We start from the raw sequence: 12,014 nt of genomic DNA, 5'->3' as shown, positions 1-12,014 counted from the left end.
CCCAAAGCCAGCCTGACCGCCAACAACTCCCGATTACCTATGTCGTAATTCCATTCTGGGGGACTCAGGCGGTGGGAGAAGAAGGCACAGGGGTGCACCTTCCCATCCTGGGGTGACCGCTGTGATAGGCCAGTGCCTACTCTGACATCGGAGGCATCCACCTCAACAATGAATTGACATTCAGGGTCTGGAATAGACAAGACAGGAGCAGAGATAAACCGGGACTTTAATTTATCAAAGGCCTCCTGTGCATCAACATTCCATTTGAATGGTACCTTGGGAGAGGTGAGTGCCGTTAAGGGTGCAGCAATCTGACCAAAGTTCCGGATGAAACGCCGATAAAAGTTGGCAAACCCCAGGAACCGCTGCAGAGCCTTACGAGAGTCAGGAGCTGGCCACTCGGCAACGGCCCTTACCTTACAGGGGTCCGTTTTGATCTCTCCCGCAGAAATGATGAACCCCAAGAACGTAACTGACTGGGCATGGAAGACACACTTCTTGACATAAAGCTGGTTCTCCAGCAGCCATTGTAGCACCTGGCGAACATGCTGAGTGTGTACCTGCAGAGACGGAGAAAATATCAAGATATCGTGAAGATACACAAAGACAAAGTGATTCACCATGTCCCTCAACACATCGTTAACCAGGGCCTGGAAGACAGCTGGGGCATTGGTCAGACCAAACGGTAGGACCCGGTACTCAAAGTGTCTCGTGGGTGTGTTGAAAGCCGTCTTCCTCTCATCCCCCTCCCGTAGAGGCAAAGGGTACCTGTTCTTTATAGTGATGTCGTTCAGGCCTCGATAATCTATACAGGGACGCAGGGAGCCGTCCTTCTTTTTGACAAAGAAGAACCCAGCACCTGCGGGAGATGAAGAGGGTCGGATGAGACCGGCTTTGAGGGATTCGTTAATATACTTGTCCATGGCCTCTCTTTCAGGACCGGAAAGGGAAAACAAGTGACCCTTTGGCGGAGAAGTGCCTGGGAGGAGCTCGATGGCACAATCATATGGGCGATGCGGAGGTAAGGAGGTGGCCCGGGACTTGCTGAACACTTGGCGCAGGTCGTAGTACTCTGCCGGGACTCCGGTCAAATCAGCCGCCTCCACCTGCAAGACAGGGCACACAGACACAGGAAAAGAGGCAACACCCAAACAAGACACAAGACAAAACTGGCTCTATGACAAGACGGAGTTGCTAGACCAATCCACGTGAGGGCCATGCTGCACCAACCACGGGTGCCCCAACACTATGGGAGCACTCGGGGATTCAAGAAGGTACAGCGTGGTCACCTCACGGTGATTGCCGGAGACAATAAGACTGACAGGAGGGGTAGCATAGGAGACAGTGGTGATTAAAGTGCCATTCAGGGAACAGGCAGGAATAGGTTCAGGAAGAGGGATGGCAGGAATCCCCCACTGGGTGGCTAGAGAGCTATCCATAAAGTTGCCCTCGGCTCCTGAATCAATCAGTGCCGAGCAGGAGTTAGAAAAGTCACCAAACAGAATAGAAACAGGAAGGAGAGTACGAGAGGTGGGGGAATGCAATAAAGGGGTAGCGCTCACCAGGATCCCCCTCTTTACTGGCGAGCCTTGGCTTTTAAAGGACAGCCTGCTGCGAAGTGACCAGGCTTGCCACAGTACAGGCTCAGCCCTAGGGCAAGACGTTGCTGCTTCTGTTGGGGAGTGAGGCGAAGGCGCCCCACCTGCATAGGCTCCGGCTCAGTGGAAGTGGTGTTCAAGAAGTCTGTAGGGGAAACTGGAGACAACTCCTCCGCCCTCCAGGACGGACGAACTGCCAGGCACTGACGACGGCGGCGAAGGCGACCCTCGATTCGTAATGCCATATTGATAAGGTCGTCAAAATCATGCAGCAAGTCATGAGTGGCCAGCTCATCCTGAATGTCATCCTCCAGCCCTGCACGGAACATGGATTGACAGGCCCCTTCATTCCAGTCACTGGAAGCTGCCAGGGTCTTGAATTGGATGGCATACTCCGTCACTGAACGACCCCCCTGACGAAGCCGTGCTAGTTGGTCGGCTGCTTCCTGACCCCTGGCAGAGCGGTCAAACAGCCTCACCATCTCCTGGCAGAAATCCTCAAATGATGCACAACAGGGAGCTTGAGTCTCCCAGACGGACGTTTCCCAGTCTCGAGCCTTTCCCGTTAGGAGCGTCAGTACAAAAGCCACTTTAGATTCCTCAATTGCATATGTGCGTGGCTGTAGGGCAAACACCACAGAACACTGGGACAAGAAAGCCCGGCAGGAGTTGGGTCTCCGTCATAGGGCGGTGGATTGTTGCATCGGGGCTCAGGCTCATGACGAGGAAGAGGATGAACTGGGCCACCCTGGGCAGCTCCTCGCTGCAGCTCTTGAATGCGAGTGGTAAACTCAGCTACTTGGTTAGCCAGAAACTCCACCTCCCTTGTGGTGTTGGTCAGTAATGGCTTCATGCTGGCCCAAAAGAGCTCCCTGCTGGGTGTGCAACATCTGTTTGCTTTAACCAAAGCAGGCCTCTCCTCCTTGCTCTTTAGAAACAGCTGGGTGGTTTACATGAAGGGAACTGTAACCTTCATGGAATAATTAGTTTCTAAATTACAATTTTGCAATAGGAAAAAAGATGTTCTGTCAGGCACACAACACGGACACAGATGCAGGCTTCAGCGGGAAAACTGTTTATTTATAATAGCTCCAAACAAAAAGGGAAATTCCTCGAATGAACAAAAATCCAGCCGGGGAATTAGGAAAAATAGTCCAACAGAAATACTGAGCAAACAAAAACGTCCTTGCAAAAAACACCCGGCAGAGGGCGCTCAATGGCGCGGCCGCATGAGGAATTAGAGGGTGGAGAGGGGAGGAAGAGGTGAGGGAGCCGACGTCCGAGCGGGGCGAGAAAACTTCTGCGGGGATGCAGACGCCCGGCCTAGGAAACGGGGAAGGAGAAATAGAAAAACAAAACAAATGGAAGAAGCAACAAAAACCTGACAGGGAGCCGACAATGGCACGAATAGACAGGACTAGACAGGACCAGACGGGACGGCTGAGCGTTGGCGAACTGGCGAACAACGATCTAGCACTGGACGACACACAAGAGGGGAATAAATAGAGCAGGAGACTAACAGAACATTGAATTCAGGTGAACGAAATCAACCAATAACGAGCAGTAAGGGTGGTAACGAGAGGAAGGGAGGAATGCCACAGAAGAGTACATGGTGAACGATCAAAACAAAACACCATGTGTTCACAACATGCAGACAGATACAAAACACGAAAACCGAAGGACAGGGTGATCAAACAGAGGACATGACACTAACATGAGATGTTAATTGTGTTCACGTGTGAAAGGTATATTGATTGTCTTTTTATCATCAATGTTGTTTAGCAGTCATCTGCTATTAAATGTTTTGCAAGCTTAAACATTAATTCAACATAAATTCTATTTTATTCTATTGATAAGAATTCTATTAAATCTTGTTGTTTGTTCTATTATCTAATAATTTGTAATAATTCCTTCTTTTATTCTATAAGAAATCAATTTTAATAAAAGTATTTTTATAAGCTTTTTTATGTTCATTGCTGTATAGCCAGCCATATTTTATATTTTTTTTAAATGTATTAACACCAAATTGTTTTCCATGATAAAGTGTATATTGGCTTTCCCATTCAAATTAGATCAGTTACTTTTATGAGGAAAAATCTAATTAAAAACAGAATAATTTATCTGACTGTGAATGTGTCATGTCATACTAAATATTTGCCAAAAAATGTGAACATTAATTGTTGTAATTTGATGTTAATTTGAATAAAGTAGTTTTAAATGGCATAAGTAATTTCAAGTTACATCAATTTTCATGTGCCAAGTTTATTTTTTCCTGTTTTATTTTTCTTTTAAGAGTCATATAGCATAACATATCCATCCATCACATTAAACAACAACATTTATTCATTTATTTTAAATAAATGTAATTATTAAAAAAACACTAATAATTCAAATTGTTGACTCTTGAGTGGTAATGAGCCAAGAAAATATCCTTGATAACAGAGAAAGCAGCAGCCATTTCGATTTGAAATGTTCTACCCTACCCTTTGTCCGAACATATGAGTTTTTTATCAATTTAGCTTGAGATGCTTCAAAAATCACCTCCAAAACAGAAAAGGCATCCGTTTCAAGGAATGACTCGCTAATATTTTGTCTTCCTTGACAAAATCCTCTGTTCCCCTTAAGGCTGCGATTCCCATGACACTTCCATCATTCACTCATTCATTCATTTGTAAATTCTCTGTATGTTGACAGACATTTGCTAATTAATTTCCCTTTCTTTCCCCCTCCTGTCAACTTTTTACTTTTTCATTTGTATCATCAATTTCTTGTGGAGCTGTTCCCCCTGCAGTTCACAAAGCAGACATTTACACTGACAACCCCTTGTGAACATCTGCTGTGTTTGAACGCTGTCGTGCTAATCTCTCTCATTATAGGAGCCTGATCAAATGCCAGAACCGATGCCACTTTTCCGTCCCAGAAGGCAACTGTCACACTGTACTCATTTTACTGCTGGGACATCAATTTGAGAGACGCATATTGATGTATTTCTTAAAATTCTTCTGCTGAAGTTATAGAGCCCTTGCCAATAATATGTTTTAAAAAAATTTCTGAGAGGATGACCATTGATTTTTTTTCCCTACCCTACATAGAAATTCACAGCTTAGCGTAATCACTGCTCTTGGAGGATCCAAAGAGTTTTCCGACTTAAACAGGATTGCACAGGGTTTTTTGTATTCTATTAAGGCACTGAGCTAAGTTGTTTGAAATAGGGATCAGTTTCAGTCTCACTATCTTTTCCACACATGCCCTCTGAAACCTTTCTTCCACAATGCACCTTAGCCCTCATTGAGGCTGCCAGGAAGCACATGGCTTTCTGCCGCGCTCAGATAGGCTGCTTGTGAATGGAATGAAGAGAGATACAGGTCTTTATGGTTCACCTGAGCATTGCACAGCCCCATAGCGACCTCTCCCCACACAGACACCCCCTCCTGCACTGACACGCTATTTAATTTACCCTCTCTAACTGTGTGATACATGGTAATGATGCCCAAAGCACTTTCTAAACACTTCTCTCCAAGGGCAAATGCCATTCTCCCCTCTCTGAGTCCCCTGCTGTTGTTTATAATGGTTTATTAATCAACTATGTGCTATAAGCCTTTCACAGCTCGGGGTTTGCATGCATAACCTCTTCTATTTTCTGTTTTACAGCACCGGTGACTCCTGATTGGAGTGAGTAATTTTATATATTTTTGTGTATATGTTTTAATTAGCAAAAAAAAAAAAGAGAGAGCAGTAAGAGCAACTGAAGAAATATTGCTTTTGAATTTTGGTGTTAAGCATCAGTAAATATTCAACATGATCTCAGTAGGCTATTCATCGACTTTTATATGTATGATTGTAGAATGCATACACTATCGTTCAAAAGTTGCGCATCTGTAAGATGTTTTCATTTTTGAAAGAATTATGTTGACCAAGGCTGGCTTTATTTGATCAAAATTACAGTTAAACAGAAATACTATTACGATTTAAAAATAACCTTTTTCTGTTTTAATATATTTTAAAATGTAATTTATTTCTTGTGATAGCATGATGGCACATGATCCTTCAGGAATCATTTTAATATCCTGATTTGGTGCTCAAGAAATATTTCTTATTATTATCAATTTTTGAAAATGGTTGTGCTGCTTAATATTTTTGTGTAAAACCGTGATACAGCAATGAGTTTTTTTTCAGGATTATTTGATGAATAGAAATATCAAAAGAACAGCATTTATTTGAAATAGAAATGTTTTGTAAGATTATAAATGTCTTTATTGTAGATTTTTATCTAATTAATGCAGTCTTGCTGAATAAAAGTGTTAATTTTGATTAAAAAAAAAATTACGGATCTCAGACTATTGAACAGTAGTGTATGTATAAATTACTTTTACAAATTATAAATATTTGAAAGCAAATACAAATGCTTTCCTATCCTATCCTTTCCTATACTCCTATCCTATCATAGAATTCATAGGTTGATTTGATTGTTTTTATAATAAGTGGGCAAACAATAATTTAACACAGTTCATGCGTATGTCAGATTTCACCTTTAACATTTAATTCCTTCTTTGTGGTTTCTAATGGTCAGAAATATTGTGATAGTGCACACACAATAAATGATTAAGACATTTAAATGTAACATTAGCAAAGGTTGACTTATTTCATGACTGTTGAACTCTGATAATGATCAATTTAGTCTTAGGAAAAAAATTTTAAAATGTGTATGTCTCTAAAGATCATAAAAGGGTTTGTTTTAGATGCTCCCCATTCACTGATATTGTACATTTCAAGTATTTGACTAAACATCCAAAAACGTATTTGTGTACAAATAATCATTCTGAAATGACTGAATTGTCTGTTATAGCTTTTTTAGATGCTCTTTCTGCACGCTCTTCATTGTTCTTTTTCTCTGCTGAACTATCCATAGGTAAGTTTCACTGTGCCTTTGAAGAGGACACCATCTGTATGTTCACCCAAGATAAAACCGAAGAGTTTGATTGGACAAGACATAGTGCTGCCACCAGGGACACTAAATATACACCCAACACTGGGCCCAGCAGCGACCGCACTGGCTCTAAACAAGGTATACTGCACTTAAATATAGATAAATATAGATATGTAGATTTGTAGATATGTAGCTACACCAATATATTACATTACATAATTAAAATTTTCGCAAATAATTTTATGAATTGGCATTCATCAATGTGGGTGGATGTTGAGTAAAAGGATATATGTGACCCTGGAACACAAAACGGACCCTGGACCCTCATAAGGGTCAATTTTTTGAAAATTCGAAATTGAGATTTATACATCATCTGAAAGCTGAATAAATAAGTTTGTTAGGATAGGACAATATTTGGCCGAGATACAACTATTTGAAAATCTGGAATCTGAGGATGCAAAAAAATCTAAATATTGAGAAAATCACCTTTAAAGTTGTCCAAATGAAGTTCTTAGCAATGCATATTAGGAAATGTACAAAATATCTTCATGGAACATGATCTTTACTTAATATCCTAATGATTTTTGGCATAAAAGAAAAATCAATAATTTTGACCCATGCAATGTATTTTTGGCTATTGCTACAAATACACCCCAGCGACTTAAGACTGGTTTTGTGGTCCAGGGTCACATATCGTCAGCAAAGTGAAGGCTTGTAGAGAGGGGCTACTAGCATTAGCGTCCAAAGGCACTTTCAATTTCTCATGTTGCTAAAGGAGTGCGCAGGCTGGCTTTTGATTGGATGCCGTTTAGGGGAAGATGCTCAGTGGCTTCCATTAGCTGCACTTTCAGAGAAATTGTGTCAGTCATTAAACTTGAAATCGGATCATGACAGCTCCGGTGTGCAACTGGATAATTTCCATGGGTCAACACATCACTAATGCAATCAGCTTGTCTAGTACTTTGGTAAAGTACAGGAATCTGGAGAATGCAAGTCATAAGTTCAGAAAAAGCACTGTGGTGCTAATTTAATCTATATATTGAAGTGGGGTTTTATACAGAGAGTGCTGCAGGGATTACGTCATTTTTGTAGGCCAACCCAGAAGTTAGCATCACCCTGGTTCCCTCAAGAAAAAGACAGTAGGATTTTTGCATTAGCTTTTAGATTACTGCAGAAAATGATCAACAAAGTTTGTCATTCTTGCACATTATGTATTTTGAAGCCTAAATTATCATTTAATAATCATTCAATCTTGATTGAAACTCAAAATGGTAACAAAGAAGACATTTAAAACTTGTGAATGATCAAAAACAGTATGTTTCTATTAGTATTTTTTCACATGGTACAGATGAAAAGTACAATTCATCCATGTAATGTGCAAGGTGCCACCTTTTTTGCCACCCCTTTAACCCAATGTTGCAAAATTTCAACACTGACATAGCAAGTTCAAAATCTAAAATAATCAAAGCATTCAACAATACCTTAATATCTACATGATCTAGACATATTACTTTAATGTTGATTTATCCAGTCCAGAAAAGCAAGATGATGTGCTTCAAGGGAAGTTTGCAGGTTGTGGGACTTCATGGCCAGGCAAACAGGCCTATTTTTAAAATCTAGCATCCAATAGCATTGCAAGGCTGAACAATAGGACCTATAAGTTGTGTAAATGTGGTCTTAGAGAGAAAAAAAAAACATGAGCACTGAGCAGGTTTATTTAAGTCAAGCTAAAAATGATGTTGAAATATTACAACAGTGGGCCTTACAGGCTTAAGTGAACTTAAAACAATCTTCACATGAACCCATTATAATAAATAGCATATTTAGCTACCTGTACCCTTCAGCAAGTAGGAAATATACAGAAATTTAATAAAGTTATTAAACACTAAATTCTAAATTAAATATAGATGAATCCTTAAAGCTACAAAAGTTATTGATTTCCTCTTTTATCTTTTGTTCTTTGATGAACAGACATCACAGCAGCTGGTTATTAGGTTATTTTGGCTCCTTTAAGAGCTGCCGCTGCTGAACATGACGCGGATCTGACACGCATCGTATTTTCTCACAACTCTTTACCTTTTCTGACTCACTTCAGGTCTTAAAGTCTCTATAAAGTGCTGACGAGTTGAATCGGTGTGTTAGATGAGGGAGACAGTGCTGGGCTGCTCCAGGACAGTTTTGAAAACCACTGCATTTCAGAGACATGTTCTTAAATGTGATTCACATATAACAAATACTTTCATGCATGCACAGTTTTAAAGCAGCTTTAATCACCTTTTTGGTAACTTCAAGACTTAACTGACGACATTCAACATTCAACTCGTCACCTGTAGCTTTTATTTCGCGCTCGTTGACTAGTGCCTGATGCTGAGGTGAAGTTGGAGTCAGAGCCGATCCTAGACTTCTGGTGGCCCTACGCAAAACTGTGTCGAGTTAGTTCAGTCAAGTTATGAATGAATGAAACGCCTTTGTCCGCTTGAGAAACAGTGTCTCTTCCGCGGCTCAGTATGCTTTCAAATCTTTCATGATTTAACTGATTTTTACATAGAAAGGGTGACAGCGCACCGCATTAAAAGAAATGACATAAGCGGTTTTCATAACCGCTGGCCAAATTCAAAAACGAAACTAAAATTAAATTATCTTTGAGAGCAAGGGGGCCCCTGGTGTTTCGGGGGCCCGTACTTTGCGTATAGGAAGGATCGGCTCTGGTTGGAGTGCACATCTGAAAAGTCTCCCGTTTGATGTGATCATAAAGACATTCTGCGTCTAAATAAACAAAATTCTTGTCAAGAAAAAAGATCTGCAGCAGTTGTGAGTGGGGTGGCCAACCCTTATGTTAATTGTGTTCAATATTTTTAATGTGTTAAACTGAAAAAATGAATCGCACGAGTTAACGCATTCATTTTGACAGCACTACTATAAATTACAAAGTCTGTTTTAGAATAGTTTAGAAGAGAGCAAGTATAACCACAAAAAAGCTGTAAAAGTGAGCTAGTGAGTAGGTGAGTTTACCTTTTTGGTGTTAATGATGTTTAATGTCCCTGACAGTCACTTTAGTCCAATTTAGCCACTTGATAGCAACTACCTTTTTCAAAAAAAACTCACAAAATTACATATTAAAAGAAAATTACATATTACTGATGAAAATATCTTGAGCTTGTGTTAACCACAGACCTTATGTTTAGGCATTTAACCAAAACCCATTCTGAAAATTTATTGACTGCAGGACAATGAAACTGGAAGTGCTAAAACGCTAACTTGTTTCTGGGTTTTAGGACTCATTCATGCAGCACTCTGTTAAAGGGTTAGTTCACCCAAAAATGAAAATTAGCTTGTGTTTTACTCACCCCCGAGGCATCCTAGGTGTATATGACTTTTTTCTTTCAGACGAATCCAGTCGGAGTTGTATTAAAAATTGTCCTGGCTATTCCAAGCTCTATCATTGCAGTCAGCGGGTGTTGCAGTTGAACAGTCCACAAGTCGTGAAATAAAGCTCACACATTCATAATAAAACGTGCCGCAGACGGCTCCGGGGGATGAATAAAGACCCCCTGTAGCGAATCTTTATATTTTTGTAAGAAAAATATCCATATTTCAAACGTAAGAAACACTTTTCTCTCACTTCCGCTGACTGTCATACACTGAAGCAGTTCCGGCGGATGACGTAAGATGCGCGGCGTTGCGTGATTAGTGACGAATGCGGAGAGAGAACAAAGCAAAATGCCGGTCACAAATTAGAAGTACATACCAAAGATTTGCAAAGAAAAATGACTCATGGATTCGCTACAGGGGGCCTTTATTCATCCCCCGGAGCCGACTGCGGCACGTTTTATTATAAACGCGCGAGCTTTATTTGACGACTTGTGGACTGTTCAACTGCAACACCCGCTGACTGCAATGATAGAGCTTGGAATAGCCAGGACAATTTTTAATACAACTCCGACTGGATTCGTCTGAAAGAAGAAAGTCATATACACCTAGGATGCCTCGGGGGTGAGTAAAACACAAGCTAATTTTCATTTTTGGGTGAACTAACCCTTTAATATTTCAATTAAGGGATATTTAAGGGCTTGACTTGTGTGAAAAAACCCAGGTCAATAGATCTTTAAGTCACTCTGACTTGATATAAAAAGAATAAAAACTGTCTTTTAAGAGGCTATGAGAAATGTGAATTGAAAAATCTTTTGTCCTATGCTATGGAGTCACTGAGGTCCTATTGATTATTCTTAGTTAGTGCAGAGTTCAGTGGAGGTGTGCTGAGAGAATTTATAGCCTGATAATTTAGCAGATTTGAGTAACTGTGTGACATTGATTCTACACAATTAAAATTACTGTGCCAAATTTTATTAAATATATGCATACACTACTGATTAAATGTTTGGGGTCAGTATGACTTTTTTTCAGCAAGGATGCATTAAATCGTTCAAAAGTGACAAAGACATTTATAGTGTAACAAAAAATTATGCTGTTCTTCTGAACTTTCTATTTTTCAAAGAATACTGAAAAAAAATGTATCACTGTTTCCACAAAAATGTAAGCAGCACAACTGTTTTCAAAATTGATAATAATAAAGAATCTTGAGCACCAAATCAGCATATTAGAATGATTTCTGAAGGATCATATGACACTGACGACTGGAGTAATGATACTGAAAATTCAGCTTTGCCATCACAGGAATAAATCAGTTAATTTTTATGTGCTTGTGCACTTTGTACAGGTTTCTACATGTACATTGAGACCTCACGACCACGTCTGGAAGGAGACAAAGCACGACTGTTGACTCCATCCTTCAATGTTGCCCCTAAAAATCCCTACGGCAATGTGGCCACCAACCCAACATACTGCTTCAGCTTCTTCTACCACATGTATGGGAAACATATAGGTGGGTTCTGTTAGCACAATACACCATAAAGAATCCTGATGTGATTAACTGAGTGGAATATATGCAATGCTATCTAATTAGTGTTGATCAATGTTGGTTACTTTGGAAATGTAAACGGTTACAGATTACAAGTTACACTATTTAAAATGTAATAAGTAGTGTAACTGTTTAAACTGCTTTGTTAAAGTAATGTAACTTATTACATTTGATTACCTCTGATTACTTTTCTAAATTTCTAACGAAACATTTTCAAACATTTAAACCAAGCAGGATTAACCTTACAGTAGAACTCAACTGATTGCTGTCAGACTCTTTCATCACTTGAATTAAGATTATAATAGTTTAATTTTACCACCACAAAATCAGACTTTAGCACCTCTTTTTACTTTGAGATTGTTCTGAGGTTAAATACAGATTTACTATCAATACCTTAAAAAACAGTTAATCTTAAAAAATTAAGCACATACATAAACCCAAATAGGAAATAAGACAGTTATCGAATAAGCATGTGTCCTATTCTATGTCCTAAACTCCTGAAACATATTTTAGAGCAGTCAATTCAGTTTGGAAAAGAAATCAATTCTGTGTGTGTGTGTGTGTGTGTGTG

At 39.8% G+C, this 12,014-nt stretch overlaps 1 protein-coding gene across 1 annotated transcript in view; it reads left to right on the top strand.

Annotated features, from left to right (window-relative positions):
* The window catches only part of LOC107694857 (MAM domain-containing glycosylphosphatidylinositol anchor protein 2-like), a 159,896-nt gene that overhangs the window by 141,447 nt on the left and 6,435 nt on the right, over positions 1-12,014 (top strand). Inside the window, exons 12-14 of the mRNA XM_016494553.1 lie at positions 5,250-5,270; positions 6,508-6,663; positions 11,243-11,407. Of these exons, the coding sequence (XP_016350039.1) occupies positions 5,250-5,270; positions 6,508-6,663; positions 11,243-11,407 (342 nt within the window). The remainder of the gene's footprint in view (positions 1-5,249; positions 5,271-6,507; positions 6,664-11,242; positions 11,408-12,014) is intronic.

The sequence above is a fragment of the Sinocyclocheilus anshuiensis genome, unplaced genomic scaffold (assembly GCF_001515605.1).
Source record: "Sinocyclocheilus anshuiensis isolate Anshui unplaced genomic scaffold, SAMN03320099.WGS_v1.1 scaffold942, whole genome shotgun sequence".
In the NCBI taxonomy this organism is placed as follows: domain Eukaryota; kingdom Metazoa; phylum Chordata; class Actinopteri; order Cypriniformes; family Cyprinidae; genus Sinocyclocheilus; species Sinocyclocheilus anshuiensis.
This window is presented reverse-complemented; position numbering and strand designations above follow the sequence as displayed.